This window comes from Cyclopterus lumpus, chromosome 21, assembly GCF_009769545.1.
Source record: "Cyclopterus lumpus isolate fCycLum1 chromosome 21, fCycLum1.pri, whole genome shotgun sequence".
Lineage (NCBI taxonomy): Eukaryota > Metazoa > Chordata > Actinopteri > Perciformes > Cyclopteridae > Cyclopterus > Cyclopterus lumpus.
The window spans coordinates 25261922-25281850 of NC_046986.1; the positions used below are offsets into that span (position 1 = coordinate 25261922).

Consider the following 19929-nt stretch of genomic DNA (forward strand, 5'->3'; position numbering starts at 1 on the left):
TGTTTTCCTGCTGCTTCTTGAGCAGACGGCCATACCTAGTGTTGGGATAACTTTGTTTCAGGTCAGCTTCACCTTTGATGACCGGGGGCGGCTGTGGCTTGAGCTGGGTCCGTTGACATTTGAGCTCAACCATTTCACCTAGGGTTGCAATGCGTTCATGCGTTAATGTACATGCAGGAGGCTGCTTGACTTTTCTTGCTGGTAGCGTCAAGTCTGTGAAGGTCTTCGTAGCTTTCACAGGGCTTTGTCGACATGGGGTTAGGTTCTTGACACAGTGCGGCATGCATTGCAAACTCAGATTCTTGACCAGTAACGCATTCCTAGTGTGGGGAGAACTTTGTTTCGGGACAGCGCTGAACTTGAAATCGGGCAGAGAATCGTGATAACACGCGTATAATTTGGCAGGAGGCTGCTTGACTTGGATTTTTTTTCCTCTGATGAGCTGAGTCTTTTGATCCACGAGCTCAACCTTTTCAGGCATTGTTGGAACGCGCCTTAATGTATATGCAGGAGGCTGCTTGAGTTTGCTTGATGGTAGCAGAAAGCCTGGGAAGATCTTCAAAGGTTTCATGTTTGGTGGACATGGTGCGAGGACGCTGTCTTTTAATGTGTCTCCCTTCTGATTCATGTCCACACGCCCATACCTAATCTTGGGAGATGTTTGTTTCAGGTCAGCTGCGATGAACTCGAAATCGGGCAAGGAATTATGATAACATGCTGATAATTTGGCAGGAGGCTGCTTGACTTGGATTTTTTCTATTTTATTGCTTTGTCGCAAAGGGGATCCAGGTTGCAAGTCTGGTGACAAGCCAGGAACATAATTCATGAGCTCTCTATGTTCCGCATCCAATTCTTCTTTCGTATAAGTCTTATATATACTTAGATAATCAATGTTTGTAGGCACTGTCAAGTCTGGTATTGGTGTTGAGGGCATTTCATTTAGTAAGTCAAAGACTGACTTTTGATTGTTTATCGATATTGTGGCTGAATTTGCTGCCTCCTCCTGGTCGGCCTTCTTCTTAACCTTGAGTTGCGTAGCACCCCATATGTCTTTCCCAAAGAGGCCTACGTGGGTTCCTGTGTTTGTCCATAGGCGGAGTTGGCAGTCCGACCCTGCAGTAATTATATCTTTACCAATTCGATCAAACTGAACACTCACCACCTCTGAAAGGTGACATTGCCCTGAGCCCAACAGAGGAGGTGTGATTGATTGTCAAATCTGTCCGACCAGATGGTGAAGACGCCATCTGAGGTAATGGAAATGTATTGACCGCTCTGGTAAGTCCTGGGTTCTCCTGTTGGATCAGCAGATTCACATGGTAAGTAAGGAATGAATATCACTTTAACAATGTTGTTATAGTGATTCGAAGGTGTCACTGTGACATGTTTAGCAAAGATATTTTGATATTTCAATCCTTCTGAAGCCTGTGTTTTATTATTCAGGAATTCCAGTAACTCAACAAAGTCCACAGTTCCATCACAGTTTGTGTCAATCTGATAGAACAAGGGAATGAGTTCTTCATCGTTGTCTATATCAAAGACCTCCTTCAATCCTGAACAAAATTCCTCTATATCCAGTCCTGCATTTCCATCAGTATCAGCCTGCATAAATATTTCCTTAATCCTTGGAAGTTTTGCAGCAGTAAATGAGTTTAGTTCATTTTTAGATTCACTTTCAGGATCCATGGCAGCCTTCTTGGGTAAATCCTCCGCTGTATCAGAATCGGCTTTATTCGCCATGTATGTGTGCGAATTTGACTCTGGTTGTGTGTGTCCTTCCATTAGTTCTTCAATATAAGCAGTTAACGTTAACAAGTTATATCGTGTTTTAGTGTTAGCGACAGTGAGACAACTGCTCCTATTGATAGGGGTTTTCTAGATGAATCAAATGCACAGCGACGTCATCAAGTGTCAACGTACCACGCCCACCGGTGTTCTGCGCGCCAACGTCACACGCACACCGGTGTTCTGCGCATGGGTGTCCCATGTTGAACACGCAGCTGTTCGTTGCTCTAAATGCGTTCTTGTCTTGGTGTTCTGGTGTTTCAATTCAAAGTCCGCTTCTCGCATAAGCACGGTCCAAATATCCGGATGTGACTTAACCCCCACCCCCTCATTCTACCGGGGAAGCATCGGAGGTGACTTGTGTGTACTTTGGACAGACAATATCCCAGAATTGTGAGGTCCTGTTGGCGGACCTGTGAGCCTCGCAGCACCGGGCGGTCAGTGCTCAGTGTGGCCGCCGAGAACAGTCTGATGTCGGCAGGACTTTTTTAAATGATCCGCTGGCTCTGATGTCTCCGCAGCGGTTAAACACGGTTAAACAATTCGGTTTTGGAGGATCTAACACGCAATGTTTGGTCTCAGAGTTTATTTGTTCACAGGTAACGTTAATATTGTTGAGCATATTTGTATATATGGGTAGCAAAGCCATGTTAAATAGCCTATGCAGTAACGTCACATGAGAACGTGTGTGCCTGCGTGCACTTGGATGCCGTTGTGCGCGTGCGCAGAATAAACAGTGAGTGAATTTCCAGACCAACGAGATGATGGTTGTCTGTTGTTTTCTCCCTTCAATGCTAGCTACTAGGAGCTACTAGCTAACCAATTTGGTGACTGCAAAACGATAGACTGCTGCAGCAATGTCTACCGCTACATATATATATTGCTTGACGGAGAGCCAAATCTATAAATTACAGAAAATAAAACCTGCAGTGTCATGTGGTGAATTCATCATTATCTAAATATCAAAGATATACTAAATCTGTATGTCTTCTTTTGGGGCTTTTACTTTACATTCCTAAAAAAAAACGTTTTTTTTTAAAATTGCCCAACAGTATATGAAGCTGAATCTATTAGTTAATTAATCAATTATTAGATTGAATTTTATATACCATCTTAAGAGTTATTGTAGACATGTTTCATGCAAAAACCACAGACTGTATATACAGTAGCTAAGTAGGCTTTAGTTTTTTAGTCTAGCTTTAGAAATATGTGCTGCTTTTTCTAATGAATTTCATTTATCTTGAATATCTTTTAGGTTTGTGCTTAAACAAAGAATGTGAAGATGTAATTGCGATGCCATTTCTCACTATTTTTCAAATTTGTACAAACCAGTCAATCAATTAGTCAAGAAAATAATCAGCAGATGAATCCATCATGAAAACAATCATTAGTTGCAACATCCGCCCCAGTTCCGTGTAGCACCGTCTGCCGGTGCTGATCCTTCTCCTCTCCTGTGAGGGACACAAATCCTTCATGGATGAATGGTTTAAATCCTTTGGATGACCTGGCCAACGGGAGTCACCGGTGTCACTAACGCAACCCCCTTTTGGCTGCTGCCTGGAAGCTGCCCCCTGCTGCTCCCGTCTCCACGATGCACAGCCTGCCATCAAGTAGCCAGACTCATGACAATTATCAACTTTCTTTTATTTACTTGTGTGCAAGAGATGAATACCTATGAATTTCCCCTTGTATGGCAACTTGGCATACTTTACTTTTTTGGAATCAAGTATTTTAGTTTTAACATCGTTTGACAAATGACTGTCAACAAAGATTTTGGGAGAGCCAAATTAAATTTGCAGTACAATATTTAGTTGCATTTACATGTTGAACTTTAATCAGATGTGTGTCTAACTTGAATGTTACAAAGATGTCGTTATCATTTGTTATTGTAATAAATACAAGCAAAGTTACAGACTGACGTCACACGGATCACACTTCATGACAGTATTTGCGGCTGTGGAGCCGCATAGTTTTCCGACCGTGTTACAATAACTAACTAATAACTACTAAATACAATAACTATTACGGAGTTACACCTACACACACATAACTTAAAGTATAACATACCTTATAACTTAAAGTATAACATTAACACATTTATAGTTTCGTTGTATGTATTATTTCGTGAAAATAAATGAACTGCACCTTACCTCTTTTATTGAATTGAAGACCGCAGCTTCAAGTTGTTGGTCCGTCACTAGCTGTCTTTATAGCCCGTGTGCTTTACAAAACCTCAGAATATTGCTCACGGACGCTCCTCTACACAAGCCACATTCAAAGATCAAGTGGTTTTGTATGTTGGCATCAGTACAGCCACTATGCAGAATTGTTTGTACAATGTCTAAAGTCCATATTGCGTGCTTCAGTGCAAAAGGGTGTACAGCAGTGGCGAGTGTAAAGAAAGTTGGTGGTTTGGGTAAACTCAGTTCCCCAAAATGCAACACTGTGTAGCGTCAACTTCATTTAAAACCCTTTTAGATCTGTAATGATGACAGTCCACCTGCTCCTTTTTGTCTTATATATCAATAACTCTGGGGGCCCGGTCGGGCTCAGCCCGAAAAAACACCATGGAGCAGCAGTCACCCTGTGGACCCACCACCCGCAGGGAGAATTATCGGGGTCGGGTGCTATGTAGACCGGGCGGCGGGCCAGGCGGGAGACCTGGGTGGGCCGATCGGCGGCGGCATAGACTATCTCTAGGGACGTGGAACATCACCTCACTAGCGGGCAAAGAGCCGGAGCTGGTGCAGGAGGTGGAGTGGTACCAGCTAGATATAGTTGGGCTCACCTCCACGCACAGCATGGGCTCTGGAACCAAGCTCCTGGAGAAGGGTTGGACTTTGTCCTGTTCTGGAGTTGCCCAGGGTGAGAGGCACCGTGCGGGAGTGGGGATACTCACGAGCCCCCGGCTGAGCGCCGCTGTGTTGGAGTTTTCCCCGGGGAACGAGAGGGTCGCCTCCCTGCGCCTACGGGTTGCGGGGAGTAAGGCTCTGACTGTTGTTTGTGCTTATGCACCGAACAGCATTTCGGAGTATCCAGCCTTCTTGGAGTCGATGCGAGGGGTCCTGGAAAGGGCGCCGCCTGCCAACTCCATAGTTCTCCTGGGAGACTTTAACGCTCACGTGGGCAATGACAGAGAAACCTGGCGGGGCGTGATTGGGAGGAACGGCTTGCCCGATCTGAACCCGAATGGTGTTTTGTTGTTGGACTTCTGTGCTAGCCACAGTTTGTCCATAACAAACACCATGTTCGAACATAAGGTGGCTGGTACCAGAACACCTTAGGCCGGAGATCAATGATCGACTTTGTAATCGTATCATCTGATCTGCAGCCGTATGTCTTGGACACTCGGGTGAAGAGAGGAGCAGAGCTGTCAACTGATCACCACCTGGTGGTGAGTTGGATCAGATGGCGGGGGACTCGGCTAGAGAGACCTGGCAAGCCCAAACGTGTAGTGAGGGTGAACTGGGAACGTCTGGCAGAGGATCCTGTCCGGGAGGTCTTCAACTCCCACCTCCGGAAGAACTTCTCACAAATCCCGAGGGAGGCTGGGGACATGGAATCCGAGTGGACCTTGTTCAAAGCCTCTATTGTGGACGCGGCTGCTCGGGGCTGTGGCCGGAAGGTCATCGGTACCTGTCGTGGCGGCAACCCTAGAACCCGGTGGTGGACACCGGGGGTGAGGGTAGCCGTCAAACTGAAGAAGGAGGCCTTTCGGGCCTGGCTGGCCCAGGGGTCTCCTGAAGCAGCTGACGGGTACCGGTACTCTTCAGTGTCGCATGGGGGTCGGGAACAGTGCCCATGGACTGGCAGACCGGGGTGGTGGTTCCCATCTTCAAGAAGGGGGACCGGAGAGTATGCTCGAACTATCGTGGTATGACACTGCTCAGCCTCCCGGGAAAAGCTTATGCCAGGGTGTTGGAGAGGAGGCTTCGACCTCTTGTCGAACCTCGGATTCAAGATGAACAGTGCGGATTCCGTCCCGGTCGTGGAACAGTGGACCAGCTCTTTACCCTCGTGAGATTACTGGAGGGGTCCTGGGAGTTTGCCCAACCAGTTTACATGCTTTGTAGACCTGGAGAAGGCTTTCGACCGGGTCCCTCGGGGGTTTTTGTGGGGGGTGCTGCGGGAGTATGGGGTGCCGGACCCGTTGGCACGGGCCATCCGGTCTCTGTACGCCTGCAGTAGGAGCTGTGTTCGTCTCCTCGGTAGTAAGTCAGACACGTTCCCGGTCGGTGTTGGCCTCCGCCAGGGCTGCCCTTTATCACCGGTCCTGTTCGTGACCTTCATGGACATCTAGGCGCAGCCAGGGGGCGTAGAGGATCCGGTTTGTGAGTCTCGGGATCGCCTCTCTGCTGTTTGCGGATGATGTGGTCCTGTTTGCCTCCTCGGACCGTGACCTCCAGCATTCACTGGGGTGTTTTTCAGCCGAGTGCGAAGCGGCAGGGATGAGAGTTAGCACCTCCAAATCTGAGGCCATGGTGCTCTGCCGGAAACCGGCGGATTGCTCCCTCCAGGTGGGGGCAAACTGCCTACCCCAAGCGAAGGAGTTTAAGTATCTCGGGGTCTTGTTCACGAGTGAGGGTAAGGTGGAGCGGGAGATCGTCAGGCGGATCGGTGCGGCTGCAGCAGTAAAACAGGCGCTGTACCGGTCCGTCTTGGTAAAGAGGGAGCTGAGCCGGAAGGCAAAGCTCTCCATTTACTGGTCGGTCTACGTTCCAACCCTCACCTATGGTCACTCTGGGTCGTGACCGAAAGAACGAGATCTCTGATACAAGCGGCCAAAATGAGCTTCCTCCGTAGGGTGGCCGGGCTCAGCCTTAGAGATAGGGTAAGGAGCTCGGACATCAGGGGGGAGCTTGGAGTCGAATCACTGCTCCTTCGTGTCGAAAGGAGTCAGCTGAGGTGGTTCGGGCATCTAGTCAGGATGCCTCCCATTAGAGGTTTTCCGGGCACGTCCAACTGGTAGGAGGCCCCGGGGAAGACCGAGGACACGCTGGCCTTGGAACGCCTCGGGATCCCCCAGAATGAGCTGGAAAGTGTTGCGGGTGAAAGGGAAGCCTGGGTCGGCCTGCTGAACCTGCATTATGTTGCTCCTTTTTTCAGGGGAAATGTAGCATTCAACCCCTAACCCTATGTCAATTAAATATGCTAATTACATTGTAAGTACTGCTTATTAACCCTCCTGTTATGTTCGTTTCTTAGGTACAGCAATGATGTTCCCGGGTCACTGTGACCCGGTGAATGTTGAATCATCCAAAAGTTGTCAGAAACCAAAGAAATCCGAATGAATACAGTTTGTACCTCATCACCAACACCATTACTAACAATTCAATCAGTTTTTAGTGGAATGGAGTTATTCACCTTTCCATATATCAGTGTTCAATTAGTATAACTCACCTGTTTTCATGAAAAATACATGTTCAAACTATTTTTTCGGTACATTGGAAAAACCTAGATATAAATTGCTTTAGTCTACCATAACATGTATTTTCTGCTAAATTTTATTTGCATTTTGAAACTTCTTTTTGTCATGGGGTGATAAATAGAGATGCGACACGTGTGCTGTTCAGGGTCATATTGACCCGCTCACTCAAAATCAAGTCAAATGAGTCATACGGATTTGTATTGAAAGTAAACTTTAGTTTAGTTTTATTTATCGTGTTAAGATACATTTAATTATATTATAAAAGATGACCAAAGGCCAGCGTGCAGTTGTTCTCTTGGTGCAGTCGTATGTATCTGCAGAGTGCACTGTTGGTAGGACTTCTCAGCAACCCTTTGGGACGTTTCACCCCTCCCCTGCTAAGTGCGGGGGGGAGGTTCCAGTCAAAATAGTATTTGTATTTCTCACACAGGTGGGGTCGTTAGAAAGAATGTGTGCGTCTGAGATTGGGATGAAATAGGGGGTGTGGCACTCTGTTAGAAATCCTATAGCACCATATTCACTAGGAGAGACATGAAATAAACCCTTACATTAATGTTCCATGTCCAATAAAGGTGTATTCAGGGGGAAAGTGAGAAGATAAGAGAGATTGTTTAGTCTGGAAAGTGTTGTTGACGTGTGGTGATGGGCACATAGCAGGATAGAGATGGGTTCCCATAACAACCACCTGATTTCTATGTTTGAAGTTTGAAATGTGTACAACTTTATATATGGGGCTGTGAACAGGTGTGTGTGTGTTCGTGTTTGTGTGTGTGTGTGTATATAACATAACAGGAGGGTTAACCAACAGGGTGACCAGAGCACATAGCAGTTAGTTATTAACAGTTACCAAAGAAGATGGAGGATAAAGTGACTCTTTGGAGAGGAACTCGACAACTGCAAATGTGGGAAATTTCACATTTACAATATTGCACCACAAAGTGGGTATTTAGACTGGAAAAGTGTTTCATGCCGGAAAACATAGTGACATTAATTTATTCAGCACACCTTATCTTTAACTTTACCAGCTCAAATGAAGTATAGCAGATAATTCGGTCTATTTTAGCGCACGCATACATACACCTGTGTGCATGAGAGAGCAGTATAGTAAAAAGAACTGACATAAAGATGTTGTAATTTCTGTGTTTGCAGCTGACGCCCAGGACAATTTTTATAATTGACAATACGGGTGTTGTCCTGGTGCCCAGCTCAACTGGGTACTTTGGGGACATTACTGTCGGTGGACGGTATGAAGTGTGTGGGGAAGAAACCCCAGCCTCAACGGCCACAGCAGGCCAGCAGCCAACCCAACCAAACCTCTTCCGTTTTGGAGCCAGGCCTGTGGCGTCTGCTGGCCGTCCAGGACATGCTGCACCTGCCCAAGTTGGGCGAAGTTTTTCCAGGTTTGTTTAGACCTAAACCAAATATAGAGCTGAGCATTGCTAATTACAATGCACTGAGGGCAGCCTTCTGATTATTCTTGAAAAAATAAAAAACATTGTATGTTTACAGGCTGAAAAAGAAAAACAACTTGCTTAATGTCTCTCTTTACATTGGGTTTCTCTCTCAACAGGAACATATCCATAGGGAGTGTGGATGGGGGTACCCTTTATATACATTTTAAAGAGCATTAGGCCAATTTACAAGAGATTGGGGCGAAAATAAAAAATGACCTTGGCACGGAGGAAGAGGTCATCCTCTGTGACGGCCAGGGGAACAGTTTGCTGGATAGGCCGGGGACCACTGGTATGTTATTGTAAAAACTTCATTCCTAAAGTGTATCTTGTATGTCAATTCTTGTTTGATTCTTGTCTAATTAGCTAATTCCTTGGATTCATTTGACTTTTCGTTCTATAAGATTATTTCTGATGACATCTAATGATTATATAACCTACTCATTTACAAAGTAATACATTTGAAATTGAAATTTGAACTCCATTATTTTTTCTTTAGGTCTGGGGTTCTGGAGGCAGAATGCCTGGCATATTATTGCCCTGCGAGACGATGCAGAGAAAGAGGCGGAGGACAGGGTAACAAGACCAGTGTTTAGTGCAATTTCTGAAAGACTCAGTTTTTGTGCGACAATAGGCTCTGAAGAGTGACATGTAAATACACAGATCATAGAGTCTCCAAATGTAGAATGAACTATTTTGAAGTCACCGTATCCTTTTGAACACCACTTGACTCCAACACAAGCACATTGACAGAGACCTCTACATTCATAGTTGCTAACATTCTAGCAAGGCTATTGTTTCACATATAAGTCATATAAGTCATGAATGAAGGGCTCAGCTTGAGAAGGACATCAAGAACTCTGTCAGGGATCTGCTCAGAGCGGCCCGAGGCCATGCAGATGTCATGTGTGGTTTGAGGGCAGAGCTAGGTATGCAAGTAGGGGAAAGTGATAGCATGCTAATTATAGGACTTGAGAAGTTTCATAGCCAGGTAGTAGAACAGTTGCTGACCAGTCCGGATGATGAGCTCCTGCATATTCTCTACAAGCAGGTGTATTCAATATTCTCCCACAATCTGGAGAAAATAGCAACAGAGGGAGTCGTAGTAGCCACAGACATGATGGAAATAGATGCAGAGGTGACGTGTACCAAATTGGATGTTGACTCTCACTTACAAGAGTCTAGTCTACCACATGTATAACTTGCTTCTATAAGAAAATAGTTAATAATTGTTTTTTAAGCCATTATATCTTCCACTCCTGATCTTTTCCCTATCTTACCTCCTTTATCTTTCTGTTTGTATCACAGATTTCTCAGGGTAATGACACAATAAATCAATTGCAGCGTTCTCTGACAGGGAACAGACAAGAACCGGATGCGCCACTTCTTGCCGAGAAGCTGAGCCAGTCACATGTCAAGTCGTCAAAGATAAGGCATACCAGTATACAACAAGAGATCGCTCAACTGAACAGTCAGCTTAACAGTTTGATCCTTAAAAACAGGGAGGTGGAGAGAGAAATCCAAGAGGTAAGTTTAGTGTATCATTTCATCAACATGTCACAATAACTGTACCATCATGTTTAATTTTCATTAAAATGCACGTCACTGTTACTGCTTTTTTGGTGTTTTCTTGGTAAAAAAATGAAAAAGTGGAGACAGAAATTGAATACTTGCTCCAAACCTTTGATAATGAAATGGAAGAAACGCAGGTACAAACTCAGCCCCCACACAGTAACAAATAATGACGTGTGTATTCTCTGAATACTTTATGTGTCTGTTGATGCTATATTCACGGTGTATAACATGGCAGTCTTTTGGGTCCGTGCTTCTTCAAACTGTGAGAGTTTATGTATCATCCTGCTCTAAAATATAATGTAATATCACATTATGTTTGCTGATGTTTGCAAAGTTTTACTTTATTAAACAACTGTAACGATTAATTTATTATCAAAATAGTTGCCAATTTATTTCCTGTTGATCAATTTAACAAATATGTTTTCTAGGTCAGTTGTTTTATTTACATCAGTCATTCCCCACATCGCCTTCAGACTGTTTTAATCCAGGACAGATGCCTTCAGGCTATCATATTACCTATTTATAGCAAGGCATTAGAGCATTTATACTGGCTCAATATCTATGAGGACCAAGTAGGCCTATAAATCTATGTTTAACCATTTTTTTATATTCATTACTCATTCTATCCCTCACCGTCTCTCACTCTCTCATCCTTTTGCACCTCAACACCATAACTGCCACCATCACCTGTCTCAGTCCAACCTGGAGTTGAAAGGAATGGATTATGAAAGGGAGGAGGAGCTGAGGAAGCTGGAGAAACCCTTTTCTGTCCTCGAGGTGGAGTGCAACCAGATCCAGGAGAAGCGTTGCAAACTCTTTTGATATAATACCTTAATACTTATTTTAAGTAGACAGATTTTATTGACCTCAGGAAACCTCCAGCATGGCTCTTAACTTTAAAGAAGAAGAACCTGTTCAACCTATCATGTTCTGAAGAACCGTTCATGTTCTGAAGAACCTGTTCAACCATTCATGTCCTGAAGAACCGTTCATGTTCTGAAGAATCGTTTAACAGTTCATGTTCTGAAGAACCCGTTCATGTTCTGAAGAACCCGTTCATGTTCTGAAGAAACCGTTCATGTTCTGAAGAACCCGTTCAACCGTTCATGTTCTGAAGAGCCGTTCATGTTCTGAATTGTTATTAATAAAGATTGGATCAGTTGTACTTTTTTTTGAATACTTGATGCGGCCCAGCCTCACCCAGACTCTAGCTCCAGCGGCCCCAAGGTAAATTGAGTTTGAGACCCGTGGGTTAATAAGAATAATCCAACTGTCTCTTTATTTTTCAATTGTCAATATTTATTGCCTCGTGATCAACACATGCTCACTCTTCCATGTAGGAATGGTTGGTTCTAAAATGAAACAGATATAGTAAGTAAGTAAGTAAAATGTATTTGTACAGCGCCTTTCGCAGACCAGGGTCACAAGGCGCTTCGTAATTACAATAAAACAATACACAGATTAAGAAGTACATACACATTTAACTTTAAAAAAAAGGCCAAGACAACTCAATGACGATCATAACAGCCCCAAGGCAATTAAACAAAAGCCGTGACAAATAAAAGGGTCTTCAGTTTCTTTTTGAAGGAGTCAACAGACTCCATTGAGCGCAGGGAGAGTGGAAGATCGTTCCAAAGCCTGGGAGCAACAGCCTGGAAAGATCGGTCTCCTCTGGTCCGGAAACGGGTGAGTGGAGCCATCAGCAGATTCTGACCCACAAACCTCAGAGCCCGAGCTGGGGTGTAAGGCTGGATCAGATCATTGATATACGGTGGAGCCTGACCATGTAAAGCTCTAAAAGTTAAAACCAGAATTTTAAAATTGATCCTAAAGGAAACTGGCAGCCAATGAAGTGCTTTGAGAATAGGGGAGATGTGTGTCCTCCTATTTGAGCGGGTCAGAATTCTCGCTGCAGTGTTTTGCACTAACTGCAGACGAGACAGCTCCTTCTTGTTTAGACATGAAAATAAACTATTACAGTAGTCTAAACGTGAAGACACAAATGCATGAATGATCAGCTCCAAATCATTTTGTGACACCATTTTCCTAAGTTTGGAGATATTCCTCAGTTGGAAAAAAACAATTTTTGGTCAACTGTTTGCAGTGTTGCACTAATGACATGTCTTTGTCCAATATAACACCCAGGTTTCTTAGGCTCGGTTTAACAGACTGGCCCAAGTCACCTAGGTACTGGTTAATCCCTGGAATTAAGTCATCAGGGGCAATAACCAGTGTTTCTGTTTTTTCCACATTTAGCTGCAAGGTGTTAACACTTAGCCATTGTTTTATCTCCATCAAGCAATGAACTTGATTAGTAAATGCATGATGTATACAACTGAGCTGCAAATAAACCATGAACATTAAATATCAGAGGAAATAAACGGCATTAAATACATCTGTATCAATAACCTAGTTAATTAACAAAGACACAGGTCAATTTAACTAAATGTATGGTTTACAATGTAAACTTTACATACATGTATACTGCTATCTAGTGGTAGGAAGGTAAACGCTTTACTCGGCGTCTCTGTGTTCACTCAAGAAACAGCACAATGAGGTGGAAATATAAATATAAAAACTCTACACACACGTTACTTTGATTAAACTATATTAGGAACTGAGTTGCATCAAAGAATGCAACGATTAATTGAAAAGTTGATTCTTGCTGTGTACATATATGGGAATGAATATTAAACTGCCTGTCGTCACTACTGTAGCCGAGCGTTCTGGATTTGTGTGCGAGGTGCACTTATAACATGTTAACAAACGGAGTCGGGAGAGCAGACAGGTCGTTCAGCCCACGGCTTCACTCTTTATTGATTTGTTTCCCCAAGTCCAGTTACTTTTTCCTCTCTTTTATTTTGACATTCGTTTTAATCAATTATTAGTTGTAGCATCAAATCTGTGGTCGGTTTGTCGAGATTCAGCCGTCAAAAAATCCTGCTCGCGGGACCTGTGAGCCTCGCAGCTGCAGATCTGCAAATATACAATATGTTATATGGTGCCATTTTGTTTTCGTAAGACCTCTTACCTGGTGGGCATGTGAAGTCTTTGCAACGACTTCAAACGGCCCTGTCCACCTGGGACCAGTCCACTTTCATTTGTGAACCTAGGACTGTCTCCTAGCTCTCTGTAGACCCTGCATGGGTCTCCCTGTCAATAACTCATGGGCTTGTTTATTGTTTGGGGAGATTTTTGTTTCAGGTCAGCGCAACCTCCGATGAACTTGAAATTGGGCAAGAACACATGCGTTGATAATTTGGCAGGAGGCTGCTTGACTTCTATTCCTTGTCACGGCAAGCTTCGCCCCCCCCCCCCCCCCCCCTCTGCTTCCCTCCCCTTCCCCCCCCCCCCCCCCTCTGCTTCCCTCCCCTTTCCTCCCCCCCCTTCCTCCCCTCCCCTCTGATTCCCTCCCCTCTCCTCCCCTCCCTCACCTCACCTCCCGCCCCCCTCACCTCCCCTTTCCTCCCCCCCCCCCCCCCCCCTCATTCTTGAGCTTATGCTTTTACACCCCAGCCTATTTTTGTAGGATTCTGCTCTAAAAACATACCCAACCTAAAAAAGGGTGTATCTCCTCTACCACAAGGGCTATTTGAATAATGTTGGTGTGATAATAAAGTAAACACTTGTGAGAATACTTCAGATGGGTAAATATCAGCCTATATGTTACGGCTTAAGATTAAATGAAGATGGCACACAGGACAAATTAAAAGAATTATAGGTTTGCCTTATAAAAAACACTTATTATTCTGATTATCTTTTTTAGGTTTTTTACCAGACAAGGAGGCAAGGAAGGAACTTGCCTCCTTGTCTGGTAAAAAACCTACTAGCTGCATCATTCCAAAGAGATAATCATAATAATAAGTGTTTTTTACAAGGCAAACCTGTAATTCTTTTAATTTGTCCTCTGTGCCATCTTCATTTAATCTTAACCCGTCTGGGTATGTTTTTCGAGCAGAATCCTACAAAAATAGGTTCCTCGTCGCGTCAAGCTTGAGAAGCTATCAAAGCTTATTATTATGTCTCCATACTAATTATTGAGCTTATGCTCATATTTGGCCCTAGCCTTATTTATTGTTTAGGGAGATCTTTGTTTCAGGTCAGCGACACCTCCGATGAACTTGAAATTGGGCAAGAACACATGCACTGATAATTTGGCAGGAGGCTGCTTGACTTCTATTCCTCGTCACGGCAAGTTTGGGAAGCTATCGAAGCTTCCCAAGCTTCGATAGCTTCGCCCCCACCCACCCTCCCCTCTGCTTCCCTCCCCTCTCCTCCACACAGGACAAATTAAAAGAATTATAGGTTTGCCTTATAAAAAACACTTATTATTCTGATTATCTTTTTTAGGTTTTTTACCAGACAAGGAGGCAAGGAAGGAACTTGCCTCCTTGTCTGGTAAAAAACCTACTAGCTGCATCATTCCAAAGAGATAATCATAATAATAAGTGTTTTTTACAAGGCAAACCTGTAATTCTTTTAATTTGTCCTGTGTGCCATCTTCATTTAATCTTAACCCGTCTGGGTATATTTTTCGAGCAGAATCCTACAAAAATAGGTTCCTCGTCGCGTCAAGCTTGAGAAGCTATCAAAGCTTATTATTATGTCTCCATACTAATTCTTGAGCTTATGCTCATATTTGGCCCTAGCCTTATTTATTGTTTAGGGAGATCTTTGTTTCAGGTCAGCGACACCTCCGATGAACTTGAAATTGGGCAAGAACACATGCACTGATAATTTGGCAGGAGACTGCTTGACTTTGATTCCTCGTCGCGTCAAGCTTGGGAAGCTATCAAAGCATATTATTATGTCTCCATACCAATTCTTGAGCTTATGCTCATATTTGGCCCTAGCCTTATTTATTGTTTGGGGAGATCTTTATTTCAGGTCAGCGCCACCTCTGATGACCGGGGGTCTGATTGGTCTGATTTATGAGCTGAACCCTTTCACGCAAGGTTGGAAAGCGTACATCCGTACATGCAGGAGGCTGCTTGACTTTTCTTGCTGGTAGCGTCAAGTCTGTGAAGGTCGTCGTAGCTTTCACAGGGCTTTGTCGACATGGTGTGAGGTTAAGCTTACATTTGGGCCTAACCGTTTTAATTGTGTGAGGAGGCGGCTTGACTTTGCTAACCGTTTTTTGTTTCAGGTCAGCGCCACCTCCGATGAACTTGAAATCGGGCAAGGACACGTTCGCTGATGATTTTGTAGGATGCTGCTTGACTTTGATTGCTACTCGCGGCAAGCTTGAATAGCTCATCAAAGCTTCCAGGGTGCTTGGTGGACTTGGTAGGAGGACGCTCTCTGTTATTATGTCTCCCTGATGAGTCTTGTGGTTAAACCCACATTTCTCCCTAACTGTTTTTATTGTTAGGGGAGTTTTTTGTTTCAGGTCAGTGCCACCTCTGATGACCGGGGGCGGCTGTGGCTTGAGCTGGGTCCGTTGACATTTGAGCTCAACCATTTCACCTAGGGTTGGAATGCGTTCATGCGTTAATGTACATGCAGGAGGCTGCTTGACTTTTCTTGCTGGTAGCGTCAAGTCTGTGAAGGTCTTCGTAGCTTTCACAGGGCTTTGTCGACATGGTGTGAGGACCCTGTCTTTTATTGTGTTTTCCTGCTGCTTCTTGAGCAGACGGCCATACCTAGTGTTGGGATAACTTTGTTTCAGGTCAGCTTCACCTCTGATGACCGGGGGCGGCTGTGGCTTGAGCTGGGTCCGTTGACATTTGAGCTCAACCATTTCACCTAGGGTTGGAATGCGTTCATGCGTTAATGTACATGCAGGAGGCTGCTTGACTTTTCTTGCTGGTAGCGTCAAGTCTGTGAAGGTCTTCGTAGCTTTCACAGGGCTTTGTCGACATGGTGTGAGGACCCTGTCTTTTATTGTGTTCTCCTGCTGCTTCTTGAGCAGACGGCCATACCTAGTGTTGGGATAACTTTGTTTCAGGTCAGCTTCACCTCTGATGACCGGGGGCGGCTGTGGCTTGAGCTGGGTCCGTTGACATTTGAGCTCAACCATTTCACCTAGGGTTGGAATGCGTTCATGCGTTAATGTACATGCAGGAGGCTGCTTGACTTTTCTTGCTGGTAGCGTCAAGTCTGTGAAGGTCTTCGTAGCTTTCACAGGGCTTTGTCGACATGGGGTTAGGTTCTTGACACAGTGCGGCATGCATTGCAAACTCAGATTCTTGACCAGTAACGCATTCCTAGTGTGGGGAGAACTTTGTTTCGGGACAGCGCTGAACTTGAAATCGGGCAGAGAATCGTGATAACACGCGTATAATTTGGCAGGAGGCTGCTTGACTTGGATTTTTTTTTCTCTGATGAGCTGAGTCTTTTGATCCACGAGCTCAACCTTTTCAGGCATTGTTGGAACGCGCCTTAATGTATATGCAGGAGGCTGCTTGAGTTTGCTTGATGGTAGCAGAGAGCCTGGGAAGATCTTCAAAGGTTTCATGTTTGGTGGACATGGTGCGAGGACGCTGTCTTTTATTGTGTCTCCCTTCTGATTCATGTCCACACGCCCATACCTAATCTTGGTAGATGTTTGTTTCAGGTCAGCTGCGATGAACTTGAAATCGGGCAAGGAATTATGATAACATGCTGATAATTTGGCAGGAGGCTGCTTGACTTGGATTTTTTCTATTTTATTGCTTTGTCGCAAAGGGGATCCAGGTTGCAAGTCTGGTGACAAGCCAGGAACATAATTCATGAGCTCTCTATGTTCCGCATCCAATTCTTCTTTCGTATAATTCTTATATACACTTAGATAATCAATGTTTGTAGGCACTGTCAAGTCTGGTATTGGTGTTGAGGGCATTTCATTTAGTAAGTCAAAGACTGACTTTTGATTGTTTAGCGATATTGTGGCTGAATTTGCTGCCTCCTCCTGGTCGGCCTTCTTCTTAACCTTGAGTTGCGTAGCACCCCATATGTCTTTCCCAAAGAGGCCTACGTGGGTTCCTGTGTTTGTCCATAGGCGGAGTTGGCAGTCCGACCCTGCAGTAATTATCTCTTTACCAATGCGATCAAACTGAACACTCACCACCTCTGAAAGGTGACATTGCCCTGAGCCCAACAGAGGAGGTTGAGCCAATGACACGTGCCACCACCCGTTTATCACCTCAAACGGCCCGTCGTTTGGTGGCTTTTTAAAGCCAAATTTGCGAATGTCCCACTGACAAATCTTGCCAGTGCTATCCCCAGTGAGTAAAGTGTCTTCATTGACATCTGTCGACATCGTGGTAATGACGGCACCTTCCTCATTTACTGCCCTGAACTTTTCTAGCAAACCTCCCTTGAGGTTAACAGACCAGGCACATATGTAGCCATCTGCAGAAGTCAACAGTGTTGCTGTGTCTCTTTTGACCTCCCTTTTCTTCAGACAAATAATAAGTGGTTGGGCTTTCACAGCAGTCCTGTTTGTTGTCCGAGATCTTTTGGGATTTTTCTCTAAACGCAGACTCCCTGTCTGGCCTTGTTCTTTTTGGCCTGGCATGAATATTTGTGGACTCTTACTGCTATCAATCCAGCTGCAAACATCTCCATTGTCAGCATTCCAGATAACAATATTTCCATTGCTGGAGGCAGCAATCAGTGTGTTTTTATGCACATCCATTGAAGAAATGTCTTCTAAATAAGGGTGATTCAAAAATCTGTTGTCACGACCCTCCATATCTAGGTCATAAATGATGTTGGAGTTCCGTACCGACACAAACACCCTGTCATTCAAGCAGACAATACCTGTTACCTCCTTTGGTAAGGTAACAGGAAGAATGGCAAGCAATGTTCCGCTGTTAAAGTTCCAGAGTCTCAATTTCCCATCCTGAGAACCTGTGATTAGTCTGCGCTGCGGTCCATCCAATGCGATGGCAGTGTGCTCCTCATGATTATCTTGAGTCAGGTTGAACCGTACGCTGACCATTCCTGTTAAGATGTCCCACACCGTCACCACACCATCTCGGCAAACAGAGACCACCTGATTGTAAATGCTGTGATAGAGAGCACAGCACAAGGGCTTGTCATGGGATGTTAATGCGTTTTGATAAACATCTGTCCCTCTTCCTATATATGTTCCTATGGCAGTGTTAGCTAGGATTAACTCATTGTTGTATGTGTTATAACACATAGTGACAATAGGTTCAATGTTCATGTCTTGAACCTGGAAGTTTTGCAAAATAAGCATTTTTTCCTCGGACCACACACAAATATTCTTGTCTGTAGATAAAGTGACTAAATACTTATCTTTCGGATTGAGGATAATGTGGGTGATGGGTTTGACGTGTCCTGTAAATGACTGTTTGCACGTCATGGTATTGTGGACATACCACTCCCGCACTAAGCCATCTGTACCACCAGTCAGCAGATACCCCCTTAAAGGCGAGTATTCAACACAGGTGAAAAACTCCTTATCTGCAGGGCTCTGAAAGACAGTTTTCTTGAGTTTAGCGCTTTCTGTCGTGGGTAGGGTAACGAGGACCATTGTCTTAGATGAACTACCGCAGATGGCCAATGAATCAATTGTTGGAAAGTATTGGATCTGTGTGCAGATGTCATTGAAGATGGGGATTTTAGCACATTTGAAGTATTGAGAGGTTTGATTTAACAAGGTTGAAAGATAAATAGTTGGATAATCCTGCAGAGAGATTTTCTCGTACATCTCTGTCCTGAAGAATCCATTTTTCTTCACGTTTTTGGATATCAACACATACAAATAACCGTTTACATCCACAAAGGACAACACTGCTTTAGTGCCATCTGACCCGTACTTTATGGCGCACACTGTGTCCTCTACAATTAAAGTGTGACTAATTACAAACAGCTGTGGGAATTCACTCCAGGAATAGAATAACACTTCCCTTTCAGAAGTGGTGACAGCCACCTGTCGGACTTCATCCATGTATGCCATGCCATTTACTTTCATCTTCTTATGATGCGAGAATGGAAGTGCCTTTGCTTTTTTGTTCAAGAGAATCTGTGATTGATTGTCAAATCTGTCCGACCAGATGGTGAAGACGCCATCTGAGGTAATGGAAATGTATTGACCTCTCTGGTAAGTCCTGGGTTCTCCTGTTGGATCAGCAGATTCACATGGTAAGTAAGGAATGAATATCATTTTAACAATGTTGTTATAGTGATTCGAAGGTGTCACTGTGACATGTTTAGCAAAGATATTTTGATATTTCAATCCTTCTGAAGCCTGTGTTTTATTATTCAGGAATTCCAGTAACTCAACAAAGTCCACAGTTCCATCACAGTTTGTGTCAATCTGATAGAACAAGGGAATGAGTTCTTCATCGTTGTCTATATCAAAGACCTCCTTCAATCCTGAACAAAATTCCTCTATATCCAGTCCTGCATTTCCATCAGTATCAGCCTGCATAAATATTTCCTTAATCCTTGGAAGTTTTGCAGCAGTAAATGACTTTTGTTCATTTTTAGATTCACTTTCAGGATCCATGGCAGCCTTCTTGGGTAAATCCTCCGCTGTATCAGAATCGGCTTTATTCGCCATGTATGTGTGCGAATTTGACTCTGGTTGTGTGTGTCCTTCCATTAGTTCTTCAATATAAGCAGTTAACGTTAACAAGTTATATCGTGTTTTAGTGTTAGCGACAGTGAGACAACTGCTCCTATTGATAGGGGTTTTCTAGATGAATCAAAGGCACAGCGACGTCATCAAGTGTCAAC

General features: G+C 44.2%; 2 protein-coding genes across 2 annotated transcripts; one reads left to right on the forward strand and one right to left on the reverse strand.

Moving 5' to 3' along the window:
• The first annotated feature begins 8459 nt into the window (after positions 1-8459).
• LOC117750028 (dynein regulatory complex protein 10-like) lies at positions 8460-11061 on the forward strand. Its single transcript, XM_034560872.1, has 7 exons — positions 8460-8613; positions 9164-9240; positions 9299-9315; positions 9496-9802; positions 9973-10189; positions 10300-10373; positions 10936-11061. Exons 1-7 carry the CDS (start codon positions 8460-8462, stop codon positions 11059-11061), a joined length of 972 nt encoding a protein of 323 aa, XP_034416763.1.
• A 4842-nt stretch (positions 11062-15903) lies between these two features.
• Positions 15904-19843, reverse strand: LOC117750029 (WD repeat-containing protein on Y chromosome-like). The gene is made up of 2 exons (XM_034560873.1): positions 16085-19843; positions 15904-15984 (listed from the first exon to the last, which is right to left on the reverse strand). The coding sequence occupies exons 1-2, from the start codon at positions 19793-19795 to the stop codon at positions 15904-15906; spliced, it is 3792 nt and encodes a 1263-aa protein (XP_034416764.1). The 5' UTR covers positions 19796-19843.
• Between the last annotated feature and the right edge of the window lie 86 nt (positions 19844-19929).